The following is a 19,317-nucleotide window of genomic DNA, read 5'->3' on the forward strand; positions in this document are numbered from 1 at the left end:
TGTTCATTCACTAAAGCTATTCTTTATATTTTCATTTAGCATCCCTGTTCACATATGAAACATTGTGCCTATATGTAGTTAATAACATGTTTTTAGGCATTTAAATTTTTCTTAATCTTTGTCTCAAAAAGAAGCTTATTTTTAACTCATTTATTCATTTAATATATATATATTTATTGAATATCTGCTATATGTCAGACACTGTTCTATGGTTGGGAATTTGTTCATTTAACAAAATTTTCATGTAAAATTTACAGTTATCCTTAAATTATCAAATAATTATTCATCTCTTAATAAAACTTGAGAACTCTAATTTGTTCTTTGTATTCACATTTGGCAAGTTAGTCCCAGTTAGTAAAACTTATAGTTATCTGTTTCATCTACATACTGCAAATCCATTTAGTTTATTTAGATTAATAAGCCTGATCTTTCTATTGATTATTAGTAGCTATTAGTAAATAACATCTATGGAATACATCATTGACTTTTGCATAATTTTTCTTTGGAAAAACTTTCCAATTCTTTGTTAACCCAAGTACTTATAGCCAAGGCATAAGATTTTTGAAAAACAATCTATCCTTTGGGCTTGATTAGAAACAGAAATGTAACAAATTCTTTAATTTTTTCCTTCTATGGATAATGACAAACTTTAATATTTTCATTTAAAGATCATTGGGATATTTTGTTAAACTAAGTAAATCAAAATGAGATGATCTATCTGAAGAAAGAGAAGGTCTTTTTAGAAATTGATGAGTCAACTAATTGCTATAAAATTTATTAACCAATTTGTAAAGTTTGGAAAGTAGAAAACAGCTTATCTGATCCAGTCTTATTTATAAATGAGGAAATCAAAATCCTTGAGAAAGCACCTTATCCAAGGTATCATAACTACCAGGACGTATCTTATGCCATTGTGTGAAGCTATGGATAAGTACTAATGAGACTGTAATTACATTGCTTTTGTTACTTAATAGTGAAGTGGGCTTAGTCTACATAGCTCTGAAACTAAATGGCAATAGAGAAAGGAAGGAATTGGTGTTTATGGTTATATTTTATAGTACAGTACTCTTTATGAAAGCAAAGTGTGAAAATAATTGGTTTAGCCAGGTATATAGCTGAACCATGGCCAGGTTGAATACTTGCTGGAATAACAAAAAAATGCTGCTAATATTTACTACTGAGTAACTATGGAAAAGTAGTTTAACAACTTTTATTACTTTATTATCCTGTTACTTTTTCTCTTTTGGTATTTAGTTCTTTTCTTTTAGTCATGGAAAGAAGATATGATCTGTACTTGAAATACTGTCTTGGAAAGACAACAGTAGATAATATTAGAGAACTTAGAATTTTGATGTAGATCATACTTGATTGTGAAATATCCATGTCATTAGTATTTGGGGCAAATTAACTTTTCTTGGATTTTCATTTCCTTGTTTATAAATAGAAGTAGGCACTCCTGATCACAAAATCCTATGAAACCACTTTGGAAAGTGTTCATTAACTCATTTTAAGTGCTCAAGTTTTATTTCCTACTGTACCTTATTTGGAAAATTGTCTATGATGGTCAAATAAATTCCCCTGTGAAGGAAATTAGAAGGTTCTTCCTGAACCTTCATGGTTTTGGTAGGAACCTTTAGAAAATGCTTTATCCCCATTCTTACTGCCAGTTTCCAAGTGGTTTATACAAGTACCTTCGTACTTTTTTATTACAATATTTTTTAGAGAGATATTTACCTTCTTAGATTCTTGTAAATTAATTAGTTTTGTTCCTTCCAGCTTGATTTAGCAGTATTTTGCTTATCAGATGCAACTCAAAAGTTGTTTATACATCTCTTTTTCTTATTCTGAGTCTAGTATTTTCCTTCATATTATATGTATGTCAGAATAATTATAAGCGTTAACTAAATAGCTTAAGTCAGCAGATCAGAAAAACACTGGATCCTTAAAGCTTGGCATAGTTGGGACAGTAAAAACTAGCATAGATAGTGTGAAAAAATAGGCTGGATCTAACTCTAGTACCTTTATAAGCAGCCAGGCAATAGAATGCTCATGGCATTAGAAAATTAGACATCTGTGTTTAACCTTTAGGATACTTGCAAACTGAGTATATCCAAATTAAAATGGTGGATTGAGTTCAAGTCATAGAATTTCCCTCCCCAATACTTAAAATGAGTACAGAATAGCAAAACTAGTAAAAATATTCACCAAAAGCAAACAACAGAAAGTAATGTAATTGGATACTGTAAACTTCAAAAATGATGGCTAAGCAAGGAAACTGATTTCAGAGCGAAAAGGCACAACATGATTCAGCAGCTCAGTCTAGCTCCAGTGTCCATACAGTGTGCTAGTGAGTTGACAACGTCCTGAGAATTATTACTGAAATATTTCCAAAACTGAGAAGCCAGCTAAGTATGTGGTGTTTTTTATTTTTTTTCCTTTTTAGAGAAATAATAGAAGTGGTAACTGCATAGTAATGTGGAAAATGAACTCTGGAGTTCACACATTGACTCTTTGGAGGCTCTAGTGCTGCATACTGAATTGTGGCAATTATCCAAATGATCACCTTCCATTTGAATGAAATACAGACTCTAAGTAGAGGGACTTTTTCTAGTACATATGATACATAATAAATTCTTAGAAGAAAGTGCAGAACCAACCCAGATATTTTTTCAGATGATCTGTCTCCTCTATTGAGCATTACTTCTACCTCTGTCATTCTTCAGGCTACAGAAAAATGGGGGATAACAGAAAATATGCAGTCTTCAAGATGTTATTGAAGAGAAAGTAAAATGCTCTCAAGGAGGGAACAGAATCACGAAATCACTCAGACTTGGAGGATTCTGTTTCTAACTAGGATGTAGTAGATCATTGCAAAATACCGTTTCTGTTACAGTAACAAAATAAAAGGCAGACAAGTTGGGGAAAATATGTTTAAAAGACATAGGAAAGCTGTGTAAGCAAAGCAGTTTAAATAAACGAAAAATCTGGAGAGGGTAAAGTTCTGAGGTGAACAGTCTGTTATCAGAGTTTTCTTCTCTGGGATGAGTTTTTCAATTTTGGGTATGAGCCAGGGTTTGCTCTTGGCCCATATAAAGGAATTTCATTGAAGCAAAGAGGAACTAATACATGTATTGGTGTCTTGAGGGGCTGGCAACAATTTGGAAACACTGGGGCGCTGGATGCACACTTATTTTTACCTAGGATACCTATGCTGAATTTTAGAGAGAGTAGGAAGTTAAGGAGTCTCAGTCCAGTAGACTAAAATCACCTGCAGTCTTGCAGTTGCTCAGAAGACAAGGCTTCACTTGAGGAGTGGGACCTGCCTCAAACACATGGTTGTTGCCTTCTCAAGATATTTGCCACATTTAGAAATGAAGTGGGTTGGGAGACCAAAGAACACAATGTAAAAACCTTTGAAAGACAGAGTCCTTCAACACTTAAAAGTAATTAAAGGAATATATGGGCAAATTGGATGTAAAATTGGGAAATTCTAACAGCAAATTTTTTTTTTTTGTTTTGGACCATGCCATGCAACTTGTGGGATCTCAGTTCCCTGACGAGGGTTTGAACTCAGGCCATAGCAGTTAAAATGCCAAATCCTAATTCCTAGACCACCTGGATCTCCTGAGAACCAAACATTTTAAATCAAAACCAAATAGAATTTCCAGAACTGTAAAAACATTATCTAAAATTAATAATTAGGTAAATTTAATAGTAAACCAGACATAGCGTTAGGTAGTACAGGTGGACATGAAGATAGGTCATTAGAATAATATACGAACTAAAGCAAGGAGAGAATAAGGAATGCAAAAACAAAAGAGAAGATAAGAACACAGAGTGTGCCTAACATATGCCTAATTGGATCCCCAGAATGAGAGGAGAAAATAGGATTGAAATAGTATTTGAAGATATAATGATTGTAGTGTTTACTGAAGCTTAACTGGCCCTTTCACATCAGGTAGTAGTTAAAGATGGGAGGAACAGATGCATCCTTTAACAATGTAAAGCTACATCTTGGTTCCAATATTATGGACCCAGAAAACTAAAAAATGTCCCTGAGTCTTTTGAAAATCCATCTGCCCTTCATGTATGTACCATGGGAAATAGATTGTAAAGCTTTGTTACATAGTAGTGTTCAACAGAACTCTCTGTGGGAATGTTGTGTAGTTTTTGCTGTCCAGTATTGTAGGTGTTAGCCACATGTCTCGTGAACACTTGAAATGTGCTACTGCTACTGAAGAACTCCATTTTTAATATTGTATAATTAAGAAGAGGTGGCAAGAATACACAGAATAGCTATACAAAAAAAGATCTTCACGACCAAGATAATCACGATGGTGTGATCGCTCACCTAAAGCCAGGCATCCTGGAATGTGAAGTCAAGTGGGCCTTAGAAAGCATCACTACAAACAAAGCTAGTGGAAGTGATGGAATTCCGGTTGAGCTATTTCAAATCCTAAGAGATGGTGATGTGAAAGTGCTGCACTCAATATGCCAGCAAATTTGGAAAATTCAGCAGTGGCCACGGGACTGGAAAGGCAATGCCAAACAATGCTCAAACTACTGCACAATTACACTCATCTCACACGCTAATAAAGTAATTCTCAAAATTCTCCAAGCCAGGCTTCAGCAATATGTGAACCGTGGACTTCCAGATGGTCAAGCTGGTTTTAGAAAAGACAGAGGAACCAGAGATCAAATTGCCAACATTCTCTAGATCATCAAAAAAGCAACAGAGTTCCAGAAAAACATCTATTTCTGCTTTATTGACTATGCCAAAGCCTTTGACTGTGTGGATCTCAATAAACTGTGGAAAATTCTGAAAGAGATGGGAATACCAGACTACCTGACCTGCCTCTTGAGAAACCTATATGGAGGTCAAGAAGCAACAGTTAGAACTGGACATGGAACAACAGACTGGTTCCAAACAGGAAAAGGAGTACGTCAAGGCTGTATATTGTCACCCTGCTTATTTAACTTACATGCAGAATACATCCTGAGAAACGCTGGGCTGGAAGAAGCACAAGCTGGAATCAAGATTGCCGGGAGAAATATCAATAACCTCAGATATGCAGATGACACCACCCTTATGGCAGAAAGTGAAGAGGAACTAAAAAGCCTCTTGATGAAAGTGAAAGAGGAGAGTGAAAAAGTTGGCTTAAAGCTCAACATTCAGAAAATGAAGATCATGGCATCTGGTCCCATCACTTCATGGGAAATAGATGGGGAAACAGTGGAAACAATGTCAGACTTTATTTTTTGGGGCTCCAAAATCACTGCAGATGGTGACTGCAGCCATGAAATTAAAAGACACTTACTCCTTGGAAGGAAAGTTATGACCAACCTAGATAGCATATTCAAAGCAGAGACATTACTTTGCCAAAGAAGGTCCGTCTAGTTGAGGCTATGGTTTTTTCAGTGGTCATGTATGGATATGAGAGTTGGACTGTGAAGAAGGCTGAGCACTGAAGAATTGATGCTTTTGAACTGTGTTATTGGAGAAGACTCTTGAAGAGTCCCTTGGACTGCAAGGAGATCCAACCAGTCCATTCTGAAGGAGATCAGCCCTGGGATTTCTTTGGAAGAAATGATGCTAAAGCTGAAACTCCAGTACTTTGGCCACCTCATGCGAAGAGTTGACTCATTGGAAAAGACTCTGATGCTGGGAGGGATTGGGGGCAGGAGGAGAAGGGGACGACAGAGGATGAGATGGCTGGATGGCATCATCGACTAGATGGACATGAGTTTGAGTGAACTCCGGGAGCTGGTGATGGTAGGGAGGCCTGGCATGCTGCAATTCATGGGGTCACAAAGAATCGGGCACGACTGAGCGACTGAACTGAATTTTAATTAATTAGCTCCAGCATATTAAATAGTTGCAGTTCTAGTAGATTAAAGATACACGCAAATGCAATAACTAGAAACCCTTTATAAGACTAAGAAATGGTGTCTGACCACGAGAGACTAGAATAAATAGAATTTAAATAAGAAGAGAGGATGGAAGAGAGCATTTCAGGCTGAGCAAACAACCCGATGAAATTATTAGATTTATTTACTAGTATAAAGAAGCTGTATATTCGGTAGTGTACAAAAAGAGTGAATAAATAATGTGGGGAAGATTAAGGAAGGTGTGGCTTTTGTGGTTTTAAGGAACAGTTATTTTTTGTAGGGCTTATTGTAAGGATATGTACATGAGAACCTAAGAAAGGCGGAATATTGAAGAACTTGAAAGGAATGGTGGATACAATGGGGCTTAAGGACTTTAGCTGCATGGTTCTCTCCACTTGAATGTGATATAACTCTTCTGTGCATGTATATCTCTCTCTTGTTTCTGTACCAAATGGTTTTACTATACTGAACAGAGTAGAGTTTACTCTGTACCTGTTTTTCTATTTCAGAGCTTTTGTCCTTAGGGTAATTTAGCTGTTCTTTACCAGTCTACTTCTCTCATTTCTGTACCCTGTGGTTTCTTTACTCTCTGAACATCTTTTTTTCTACCTCTAAGCTTTTGCTTCCTCTTGGTTTCTATTACCTCATACCTTCTGCTCACATACACCTGTTCAGTTCAGTCGCTCAGTTGTGTGCGACTCTTTGCGACCCCATGAATCGCAGCATGCCAGGCCTCCCTGTCCATCACCAACTCCCGGAGTTCACTCAAACTCACATCCATCGAGTCAGTGATGCCATCCAGCCATCTCATCCTCTGTCATCCTCTTCTCCTCCTGCCCCTAATCCCTCCCAGCATCAGAGTCTTTTCCAATGAGTCAACTCTTCGCATGAGGTGGCCAAAGTACTGCAGTTTCAGCTTCAGCATCATTCCTTCCAAAGAAATCCCAGGGCTGATCTCCTTCAGAATGGACTGGTTGGATCTCCTTGCAATCCAAGGGACTCTCAAGAGTCTTTTCCAACACCACAGTTCAAAAACATCAATTCTTCAGCGCTCAGCCTTCTTCACAGTCCAACTCTCACATCCATACATGACCACAGGAAAAACCATAGCCTTGACTAGACGGACCTTCGTTGGCAAAGTAATGTCTCTGCTTTTGAATATGCTATCTAGGTTGGTCATAACTTTCCTTCCAAGGAGTAAGCGTCTTTTAATTTCGTGGCTGCAGTCACCATCTGCAGTGATTTTGGAGCCCAAAAAAATAAAGTCTGACACTGTTTCCACTGTTTCCCCATCTATTTCCCATGAAGTAATGGGACCAGATGCCATGATCTTCATTTTCTGAATGTTGAGCTTTTTTTTTTTTTTTGATTTTTAAAAAAAATTTTATTTTATTTTTAAACTTTACAGATTGTATTAGTTTTGCCAAATATCAAAATGAATCCGCCACAGGTATACATGTGTTCCCCATCCTGAACCCTCCTCCCTCCTGCCTCCCCATACCATCCCTCTGGGTCATCCCAGTGCACTTGCCCCAAGCATCCAGTATCATGTGTCGAACCTGGACTGGCAACTCGTTTCATACGTGATCTTATACATGTTTCAATGCCATTCTCCCAAGTCTTCCCACCCTTTCCCTCTGCAACAGAGTCCATAAGACTGTTCTATACATCACTGTCTCTTTTGCTGTCTCGTACACAGGGTTATTGTTAGCATCTTTCTAAATTCCATATATATGCGTTAGTATACTGTATTGGTGTTTTTCTTTCTGGCTTACTTCAGTCTGTATAATAGGCTCCAGTTTCATCCACCTCATTAGAACTGATTCAAATGTATTCTTTTTAATGGCTGAGTAATACTCCTTTGTGTATATGTACCACAGCTTATCCATTCATCTGCTGATGGACATCTAGGTTGCTTCCATGTCCTGGCTATTAGAAACAGTGCTGCGATGAACACTGGGGTACACATGTCTCTTTCCCTTCTGGTTTCCTCAGTGTGTATGCCCAGCAGTGGGATTGCTGGATCATAAGGCAGTTCTATTTCCAGTTTTTTAAGGAATCTCCACACTGTTCTCCATAGTGGCTGTACTAGTTTGCATTCCCACCAACAGTGTAAGAGGGTTCCCTTTTCTCCACACCCTCTCCAGCATTTATTGCGTGTAGACTTTTGGATCGTAGCCATTCTGACTGGTGTGAAATGGTACCTCATAGTGGTTTTGATTTGCATTTCTCTGATAGTGAGTGATGTTGAGCATCTTTTCATGTGTTTGTTAGCCATCTGTATGTCTTCTTTGGAGAAATGTCTATTTAGTTCTTTGGCCCATGTTTTGTATGTTGAGCTTTAAGCCAACTTTTTCACTCTCCACTTTCACTTTCATCAAGAGGCTTTTTAGTTCCTCTTCACTTTCTGCCATAAGGATGGTGTCCTCTGCATATCTGAGGTTATTGATATTTCTCCCGGCAATCTTGATTCCAGCTTGTGTTTCTTCCAGTCTAGCGTTTCTCATGATGTACTCTGCATATAAGTTAAATAAGCAGGGTGACAATATACATCCTTGATGTACTCCTTTTCCTGTTTGGAACCAGTCTGTTGTTCCATGTCCAGTTCTAACTGTTGCTTCCTGACCTGCATACAGATTTCTCAAGAGGCAGGTCAGGTAGTCTGGTATTCCCATCTCTTTCAGAATTTTCCACAGTTTATTGAGATCCACACAGTCAAAGGCTTTGGCATAGTCAATAAAGCAGAAATAGATGTTTTTCTGGAACTCTCTTGGTTTTTTCCATGATGCAGCGGATGCCTACACCTGTTAGCGTCTGTTATAATTTTACTTAATTCACTCAACAAACATGTATTAAATGCCTACTGAGTACCAGGCTCTGTCCTAAGAATTGGAAATACATCTGCAAACAAAACAGACACTCCCTGCCCTGCTCTGATGGACAAGTCTTCCCCCAGTATTTATGGGACTGGGGTGCAAGAATATAAATGGAAATCTCTGGTCTGCCCCTGTTGCTGCTGCTGCTGCTAAGTCGCTTCAGTCGTGTCTGACTCTGTGCAACCCCATAGATGGTAGCCCACCAGGCTCCCCTGTCCCTGGGATTCTCCAGGCAAGAACACTGGAGTGGGTTCTGATCTGCCCCTACAATTCCTTTAATCCTGGTTCTGTTCCCTGCTCTTAGAGACCCTCCACCCAGAAACATACACATGTTTCCCCAACACCCTTGTCATAAGCAGTAAGCCCTTCCTAGAGGAAGAGGCCAATGCTGGCCCAGCCCCTTGGCAGTTTGAGCAAGGAATTCTGGGGCCCTTAGATACTTGGAACAGGATCTATAAAGTGAGGTCATAGTCTCTTAACTCCTCACCCTGTGGGATGAAGAGCATCATAAGAGGACCAGAGCACACCATCGGTTGGCAAACTAAGGTTTTGTTCATGGAGCTTACCTTTTAGTTGGGAGAGGCAGAAAATAAATAAGATAATTATATTGTATCAATGTATTAGATGGTTATCAGTGCTATGGAGGGAAATAAAGCTGGGAAGGGTTATAAGGAGAGTATGTTCCTTTGTGTGTGTTTTGGTTCTAAAGAGAATGATCAGTACAAGTCTCTTTAAGAAGGTGACTGAACAGTATTTTTCATTAGAATGGATATGGGATGTTTATATTTGTTTGAACTAAAATTTGAACACATTTTGACTGAAGGAATGAGGATGGGATTTATTGCGTACCTTCTAAGTGTTATACTAGACATTTTATATACCTCATTCCAGTTAATCCTTGCTGAAGTCTAAAAGGCATTATTTTACAGTCCATATACCTAGTAAGTATCAGAGTAAGGATTGTATTTAGATGTAAAACTTCTAGAAGTCACGTATGGATGTGAGAATTGGACCATAAAGAAGGCAGAGTGCTGAAGAATTGATGCTTTTGAACTGTGGTGCTGGAAAAGACTTGAGAGTCCTTTGGACAGCAAGGAAATCAAACCAGTCAATCTTAAAGGAAATCAACCTTGAAGACTCAGTGGAAGGACTGTTGCTGAAGCTCCAATACTTTGGCCACGTGATGCCAAGAGCCGACTCATTGGAAAAGACCCTGATGCTGGGAAAGATTGAAGGCAGAAGGAGAAGAGAGCAATAGAGGATGAGATGGTTGGAAGGTTATCACCAGTTCAATAGACGTGAATTGGGCAAACTCCTGGAGATGGTGAGGGACAGGGAAGCCTGGTGTGCTGCGGTCCATGGGGTTGCAAAGAGTCAGATAGGACTTGGTGACTGAACAATAACAGCTTCAAAGTTTGTGCTGTTTCTAAAGAGTAAATGAAGGCATAGTAATTATAATAAGGAGTCATAAAAATATCATGCTATTACCTAGGTCATAATATTATCTTACCATTATTTAGCAAAGTTAAGTGGAATTTTATTGATGAAGAAATGGATCATTTGATATACTCACAAGTTCATATTTCACTAAGGATAGCAAATCTCAGGCTTTCCTGGTAGCTCAGTGGTAAAGCATCTGCCTGCCAGTGCAGGAGACACAGGTGTGATCCCTTACCTGGGAGAATCCCACATGCCATGGAGCAACTAAGTCCATGTGCTACAACATTTAAGCCTGTGCACTAGAGCCCAGGAGCCCTATATAGCCTGTCCTCCTCACCAAGAAAAGCCACTACCATGAGAAGCCCTCTCATTGCTACTAGAGAGTAGCCCCACTCACCACAACTAGAGACAAGCCTGCAGCAACAAAGACCCAGCACAATCAAAAATAAATAAAGAAAATTATTTTAAAAAAATCATAGCAGATCTCTTTTCTTTTGAAAATGTGGTATTGTAAGAGTGAAATGATAAATTTTGAGTAGTTATATGTCAAATAAGTATGTTGAGTAATTTCCAAACTTGTTAATGAAATATATCTGTATAATGGGGGCTTAGAAATTTTATTCTCTTATTAATACAGCTAACTGGAAGTTTCTATGACTTTTCAATATTTTGACTCATTTGTCTTAATTTAACTGGAGTCAGGCTTTCCTTTGTGAAGTACTATTTTCCTTAAACTGGGAACCTACTAATAATTTCAGTTTTAAAAAAAGTTGTGGCAAAAGGACTTTTCCAATTCTTGGCAGGTTTGAAGTTCATTGCAATTTTACTGTGGATAGAAATCTTTCCAAAGAGGGGAAATCACTCTACAAAGGAAAACTTTGAATCCTTTTCTCTCATGTGACTTGAACATAAAATGATTTTAACAGCCATGTATGAATCTGAAGATTATTCTTAGTTGTTTAGTACTTCAAAAGCACTTTCAGAAGGGAATTGTTTTGCTTATTTGTGATTCCAAATCAAATACACAGAGAGATTTGGAAAATTTGCAACAGGAAGTAATCTGAGTTCTATGTAGCCACTAATCTGGTGCAGAAAAATTCAACTTTTATGAACAAAGGAAAAGCAATCTCTTTTAAGTTATAAATACAAGTCAGTGTAGCTTGTATTGTATTAATAACTAAAATGAAGAAGCTGACTGTAAATTCATTTTTTGAACTACATTCCTAGAATCATTTTAGAGTTGACTGGGTCCTGAGAAACCTAATTCAACAGATTTCCTACTCTATAGGAAATTTCCTACTCTATACTACTCTATAGTAACTTTATGTGTTACTACATTAGTAACTATATAGTATCTACATATATCTTTAGAGTTACATATAACTCTCTCTATATAGAGTTATATATAACTCTTTCATATTTTTCACTTCACTTAATCTCGACAACTCTGTGAGGCAAATATTCCCATTTATGTGTGGATAAGTGAGAGATTTTTAGGTTTACCCAAGATCATCTAGTTAGTAAGTGATAGGGCCAGTATAAGAAGCCAGGTCTTTTGATGGCAAATCTGATGCCTTTTGCATCATATCATCTTGTCTTTTTACGTGCATTTCTTAGTTCAATATCACAGTGTTGGCTTCAGTGAAGTTCATGATCAATTAAAATCTGTGGGTCTTTTTCATATGTTTTTAAGTCAGATTCTCATCCTGTACATCTGTAATTGGTATTTTGAACTTAAATATAGGACTTTGTTTATCCTCATTCATTTTCATTTTGCTATTTTCTACTTATTGTTCTAGCCTTCTGAGATCTTTTCAGTCTTGATTCTGTTATCCAATTTATTATTTCTTCCAGCTGTGTGTCAACAGCACATTTTATAAGTAGAGTGTCTTTGTGATTATAGAATACATCCTAGTAGTCTAGTATTCTGTGTGCCTGTTACATAGTTGGAACTTAATAAGTGATAATTGATTTAAAAAGATATTTGTACAGGGCAGAGAAAAAACTCACATAGAATCTCTTACCAAAAAAAAAAAAAATATATCCTCAATATAACTACTTTCAGTTTTGGATATAAATATTGCAATATTACCATAGCACCATTATGGTTCTCTCTTGTATTTTGTTATGTTTATAAATAATGTTTTTCGTGGTAAATATAGTGGCTAACTAATTTCCTTTCTCATATCAACTTGTTATCAGTGTTTTAAGAATCCATTGCCTTATAACTCTAGTTTTCTGAAACTGGCCTACTCTGGCTAAGGACTAGAGAATTTCTATTGGAGGCCTGAAGAGAAGAAATCTAGTTGTCAAGAGGGCTATTGAACTTATTTTACAACTGTATTTATATAGCAAAAAGAGGTTTTTACTCAGATGTAAGTTTAAAATTAGTAAAAATAACTTTCTAAAGAAATTTTTATTCATATGAAGTGTAAGATTCATATGAAGTATAAGAGACAATGTCAGTTGTCTGTGTTCAATAATATAATTATTGTCTTTTTATGTAGAGTGTTTTATGAGTGATACTAGGGCTTCCCTGGTCAGACGGTAAAGAATCTGCCTGCAGATCATGGGTTTGCCTGCAGGATACCTGGATTTGATCTCTGGGTCAGGAAGATTTCCTGGAGAAGGGAATGGCTACCCACTCCAGTATTCTTGCCTGGAGAATCTCATAAACGGAGGACCCTGGAGGGCTACAGTCCATGGAGTCGCAAAGAATCTGACACTTCTGAGTGACTAAGCACGCATACATAAGTGGTACTGATGAAGGTTTTTCGGTGGGAGGTTGAAGTCCCTCAAGCCACCTGTAGGTGCCATCACTATTTGGATATTATGGGAGTGCTCCTTGCCAGTCACTTAGCGTCTGTTTGCTTTCATGGTCTTACCATACTCTTTATAACTCTTTGCAAGCAATAAATTTATAATTTTCTATATAGGCAGTTACCTTGGTGAAATGAAAGAAACATTGTATAAAAATATATTAACAGTATTTGTTTTGTAGATGGAAGTAAAAGTTTTTGGATAATTTGCTACAGTAATGATATGTAATATAAATTTTATTTTATTAACTATTTATTTTAATAGTTTTACTAATTGTTTTAATTCTCTACTTATGAAATTAATACTATCCAGAAAGGGATTAAAGTTAAATCCCTAGTTAAAGCCTTCAGTTGTATTTTAGGGCATCTCATGGTAGAACCTATTTGAGAGTAGTTGCATTCTTGTGGATTCATGAAGATCTTGCACTATAGCTCCATCCATTGTCAAAGCCTACTGTATTTCACTTTTTAAAAACATAGTTTTTGATCTTTTACATTTTCACATTTTTTCAATGTTGTGTATTTTTGTGCTTAAATGGAAGATAAATTCTAATTGTCTGAATCTTCAAGCAAATTAAACATAATTTTTAGTGTTCTGGGAGCTAGAGGCTCTCATAAATACCATTACTCAAAAAGATATAAAATTTGTCATCCTGAGAAAACTTGCTTTTATGAAGCAGCTGGACTGGGGACTATTCTCATTTCTTCTAAATTATAGTCAGTGGGTTTCATTGCCATTATCTCTGCAAACATCAGAGGGGGTTAATGCAGTTATCTCTCTGAATATAAAACACAATATATAATTACTGAATATATAATATAAAATCTTGCTGTTTTAGACTTCGTGAAATGTATCAATATATGCTCTGTGAGCTTTGTTCAGCATGATTTAGTTATACTTTGAAGTATTAATTTTTGAATTGTTGAAGTCCTCTTTATTTAATCATGTATTTGAAATTTAAACTTGTCTATTTCTGAAAAGGATTTGAGATGATTTCTAATTATTTGGAGAAATCTCACTATTATAATAACTAAATGGCATTATACAGCAGCTGCAATTGTTGAAATTTGCATTATCTGTGTAGATTACTTTGTTTTGAAATTAATTCCTCTTCTTAAAACAGCCACTGGTTTTATGTTTACAGAATGCATTTCCAAAAGTATTTTCTTGACATCCTTTTCAGTGCTTAAGAATTAAATTTAGCCTTCTAATTTTCTCCTGTTTCTCATGTTTTAAGATAATTACAGGAGTATACTTTGAATACTCAGCTATTAAATCACTTGGTCAGATCTTCTTGTTTGTTGTTGTTTAGTCACTAAGTCCTGTCTGACTCTTGCAATCCTGTGGACGGTAGCCTGCAGGTTTCTTTGTCCATGGCATTTCCCAGGAAAGAATACTGGAGTGGGCAGCCATTTTCTTCTCCATGGGATCTTCCCAACCCAGGGATCGATTCCACGTCTCCTGCATTGCAGGCAGATTCTTTACTACTGAGCCACCAGAGAAGCCCATCTTATTTCTTAATTTTGTAAATATTCAAGTTTTTAATTAAGAAATAAAGCCTTTCATTCAGCACTGTTTTATCTTGTTTCTTTGTTAGTTGCCTATTTTTGCTTCTTTTACCTTCTCCTATTTCTCTATTTCATCCTAGTGTCTCTCCCTTCCTTAGTTTCTTTAATTTCTTTTTTTTCCCTAAAAGAGTTTACTGTGTTAATTTGTTAAGATTAAAAGCTTCTATTTTTCTAGGATTATGTATATCATGTATGTCATTATTAAACTTACAGTAAAATCCACTTTCTAAGGCAACTCGGACATAGGAATGTGTAACAAAGGCCTTTGTAGAGTTTATAATTGATTTGGTAAGCTTTTACAAAAATTATCAAAAACATATACAAAACTGATATTACTGGGAAAAAAAAAAGCTAATTGTAGCAGTGAATGAGTTTGCAAACTATGGAATATTAAGGATTAAAAGTTCCCAATAGATAATGAAATTTTTAAGGGAAATTTTTATGGTACCTCAATTACTACAGAGTATATTTCTATATAGATGAAAAAGTAAGTAAAAATAAAGGGCAAATTGCATATTTTCTTCTTCTTTCTTGTTACCAGATGAAGCAAACCTCAATTAGATCTCAGTTTGCCTGTACTTATAAAGATGACTGCATGATAAGCAAGGATAAATGGAATAATGTTAATTCAGCATCAGAGCCTTTGTGTGTTCTTCACATGGAAAATGACCTTTCTGGTAATTGACCTAATTGAACAATTGAATAACAATTTAATTCTAGTGTACTGATGGTTTTAACTTAAGTAAAACTAGATTTTTTTTTTGTAATGTAAAAGTTTATATTTTTAAAGACTTGAGTTTATTTTAAAAGTTATATCTAAGTACAAATTGGTATATAGAATTAGGACTTAGTTTGATTTAGTTAAATGTATTTAAGAAATAACTTGTAGTAGCATTTAAGGATTGTGTTGTGCATTCAGACAAAGCAAATTTATTGTTTGTAGGGATGAAAAGTGAAACGGTAAAATGAAAAGAAATGTGATAGTAATATTGCTGTATCTGTTAGTAATGTAATTTATATTTGATTGTAAATCATAAATTTTAAAATATTCTTTACTTTAAAAGTTTATAAAATCTCATGTGTAATAATTTTAAGTATTATGTAATTTCTTTCCTCTTTTCATCTTGCATAACAGAAGGTGTAAATTCTTCTGTTGGAAGACCAACAATTGGAACAAGTTCTGGAAATGTTCATCTGGGCAGAAGTGAAAAAGAAAAAGTAGCAAGAAAATCAAGTAGTCTGACAGGAAATACAAGCTCAAAAAGGAAACAGGTGGATTTGGATGATGAAAATATTCTCTGTGATAATGGAAATGAACCACTTCAACACAAAATTGTTAAGATACCTAAGACATCAAAAGATTTGCAGAATAAATTGGATGGCAAACTACTCAGAGTTGCAAAAAGCAATAGATGTACCACCAAGGACAAATTGATTACTGGCCAGACAAAGTTGACTCAGTTTTTTAGACTATGAAATTATCTTTTATGTTCTTTAGGTTTGTGTGTGTATATAAATATATATATATATATATATATATATATATATAAAACCATTTACCAAATTCTTCTACTTAATTTTTAAGCAATGAAGGTGTAAGTTATAGTGCTTTATTATTTTGGTCTGCAGTGTACGTATGGTTAGCATGTTAAGCGTTGTTTTAAAAAATACTAGTAAGTCATAATTATGCATAAAATTCATAAAGTTTAATGCACAAGTAAAGCAATCATTTAGGCATAACAATACCACTTTCTTTTAAAACAGACATTTAAAATAATACAAGTCATAGCAACATTAAGGGCTTTTTTCCCGAGAGGCAATTAAATGATTTTGCTTTCTTTTTAAATGATGATGTGGACCAACAGGCATCAGACTTGCCAACAAGGTCGATAGACTCTTCCCAGCATACACCTAAGCACTGAAGGAAAAACAAAATTGTTTAGAAGACTAGTATCACACAAAGTTGATTAGAAATAAAAGAATGGATCTAGTATAGCTAAATCTGAGTAAATTACAATTGTAATAACTAATTAAATACTTTTTAATTTCACATCTTTTGCAAGAGTCACGTAGTATCAAGTACAAGTTGAATCATGGTCTTGTTTGATTTTGTTATGATTGGACCCAAATTCCATTAAATTCAAAGTTCTATTTTATGATATTAAGGTATAAGAATTCAATTTTAAAAAAACTACTCACTGTCAAAATCTCTCCTTCCTATAGGAAATTTAGCTGAGTTTTCTTCATCCCCAATTTCTCTTTTTTCTTGTGTTGATTCAGTATTTTGAACTTCATTCTCAGCTGGAAAAGCTACAGATCCTTTTAGTGCAAGATAAGGTTTTATAGCCAGATTCAGTGGCAGGCCATGATTTAAGAAATTATGTTTGGAACCTGCATTCTGTAAAGAAAAGGTTGATTTGTGTTTTAACTGTTCTATTTGGAATGGAACTATAATACAATTGTGTAATATTCTTATTGATCAATTTAAATATGCCCTGCACTGTTTTTACCCTTTAAGAAATACTTTAGATACAAGATTTTCAGGGAATAAAAACTTTTTGAATAAGAGATATTTCCCAGAATGGAAGAACAACCTGGTATGTATGAAATTTGTTTAATTGTTCTAATGCATACTGTAACTTTTTTTCACGTGCTTCTGCTTATAAAAGTATCAACTTTACTTTCAAAGGATTCATAAAGATCATTCAAATTTCCATTGAAATAAAGGACAAGTCGCATTATCACTTACCTTTGAATTTTTGTTTTCTTCATCATTCATGAAACTGCTCTCATCATTTTTATATTGCTCCAGGGAAGGAACAACAATTGATTTTTCTGCGGTATCTTCCTTCTGAAAGGCTTTCCCCAGCCTCAACGTTTTAAATACCATGTCATCGTCTAAATTTCTTATCGACTTGGATGCTGAAAGTGAAATGCCTTGAGAAAGCAAAGAAAAAGTTAGTATTAATATGTAGGAAGAGAAACTCATTTTTGCCATCCTTAGTTTGATGTTTGCATAGAGTCAAACAAGGATGTATAAAATGAAGTGAAATTTCTCAGTCATCCTGCTTTGTAAATGATTCTTGCCTTTATATATTTTCCAGCTTGAATAGAAAGCACTTGAAAAACTTTCATCATTTTAGAAATGACTCATCAGATAGAAACCAACCTTTTGTAGAGCTGGTAATACCTTGTTTTGGTTTTAGTGGCATATTGTTTAAGTGTGAATTTTCTCAGAATCTTATTAGGATCCTTGGTAGAAAGCTTTGTGTTGAGGAGATTATAGTCTCTTGAAAGTGAGTTCTTATTAAGGAAGACCACAGGACATCAGACTCTCCATATTCTTTTCTTGTTTATTTATATTGTTTCCTTCTGTATATTTTCAATTAAGTACAATATTAAAACTAAAGTTACTTCTTTTACTCAGAATGTGTGTGTGTATGTGCTCATGCTCAGTCATGCCCAACTTTTTGCGACCCCATGGACTGTAGCCCACCAGCCTTTTCTGTCCTGGAATTTTCCAGGCAAGGATACTGGAGAGGGTTGCCATTTCCTACTCCAGGGGATCATCCCAACACAGAGATAGAACCTGTGACTATTGCATTGGCAGGTGGATTCATTACCACTATTGACACCTAAGCCCTTCACTTAGGATTATAAGGGTCAAAGTTTAAATACTTTCAATCCTGATTAAATTGAAATAATCTTCAAAAAGATTTTTTTTCCCATAAATGCCGAGGTCCATCCCCGGCTGATCCAGGGATTTCGAAGTGGGGACGGCGTCGGCGAGGATCAGGATACAATAGCTTCAGTTAGATATTAATTAGAGATGTAAAGAGTAATAGAATGAGGATAGCTCAGTAGGAAAATTCAGTGGAGAAAAGAAGCTGAGTAGCTTGGTTTATGCGGGAGACCAATAAAACTTCAAGACAAGAAGTTTGCATCACTTACGTAGGCCGCAGGCGTCCTTCCGTTCTCCCAAAGGAGAGGAGACACTGAGGCCTCCCCAGTCAGATCTTAGAAGCCCGCGCAAAATTAGTAAGCTTGGTGGGTTCCGTGCTCCAGATGGAGACGCAGCCAGAGTTTGAGAGAGAGAGCGACATGGGGAGACCAGTATTTCGAGGAACTGATCCCAATTCTTTATTTTCCATGGTCTACTTTTATACACTGAGATGTTATGCAAAAGTCATGCAGGGTCAGCAGTCCTGACTTTTATCAAAGTCAGGTGCTTCATACAAATGTATACAGAGGTCTTAGGGGTGTTACATCATCTTCTGGCCAGGGGGCCTGCTGACAATTTATGACCCTCTTCTTGTGACAGCGGTCAGTCAACCAGGACACTTATTTCTCCAGGGGTGATTATTCTTAAAAAAGACTCCACCTTCCGAAGGTACCAGTTAAAGTTACATTCCTATAGGGTGAGGGTGTAGTGGGTTTTAATTAAGGAAAGAATTTACTTAGCCTAAGGTCTAACGTGATTAATATCAAAGGTTAATACTTATTTCTTCTATATATTCATTAATGTGTGTAAGGGCAGGGGATGTGGAGACTTAGCAACAAACATTGGCTCAACAAATGAAAAACCCTTCAATACAATTTCTAATCAGCCCACTATACTTATACTAATGGTTTTCTAACTTTTCTAAGGAACCTGTTTTTAGAAGGTTTAAAGCATCTCATGTCTCTCACGGTTGGGAGGCTGTGAGCGATCACATGTGGCCGGA

The 19,317-nt window shown here is 36.0% G+C and overlaps 2 protein-coding genes across 3 annotated transcripts in view; one reads left to right on the forward strand and one right to left on the reverse strand.

The window, feature by feature from the left end:
- PARPBP (PARP1 binding protein) overlaps positions 1 to 17,341 on the forward strand; it is a 66,397-nt gene extending 49,056 nt beyond the window's left edge. For both annotated transcript variants that reach the window (XM_019961180.2, XM_070789632.1), the window contains exons 10-11: positions 15,135 to 15,270; positions 15,729 to 17,341. In XM_019961180.2, the coding sequence (XP_019816739.2) occupies positions 15,135 to 15,270; positions 15,729 to 16,069 (477 nt within the window). In that variant the 3' untranslated portion in view covers positions 16,070 to 17,341. The remainder of the gene's footprint in view (positions 1 to 15,134; positions 15,271 to 15,728) is intronic.
- Positions 16,278 to 17,591, reverse strand: PMCH (pro-melanin concentrating hormone). Its single transcript, XM_019961181.2, has 3 exons — positions 17,343 to 17,591; positions 16,793 to 16,991; positions 16,278 to 16,511 (listed from the first exon to the last, which is right to left on the reverse strand). Exons 1-3 carry the CDS (start codon positions 17,589 to 17,591, stop codon positions 16,462 to 16,464), a joined length of 498 nt encoding a protein of 165 aa, XP_019816740.2. The 3' UTR covers positions 16,278 to 16,461.
- Between the last annotated feature and the right edge of the window lie 1,726 nt (positions 17,592 to 19,317).

The sequence above is a fragment of the Bos indicus genome, chromosome 5, assembly GCF_029378745.1.
Source record: "Bos indicus isolate NIAB-ARS_2022 breed Sahiwal x Tharparkar chromosome 5, NIAB-ARS_B.indTharparkar_mat_pri_1.0, whole genome shotgun sequence".
NCBI classification, from domain to species: domain Eukaryota; kingdom Metazoa; phylum Chordata; class Mammalia; order Artiodactyla; family Bovidae; genus Bos; species Bos indicus.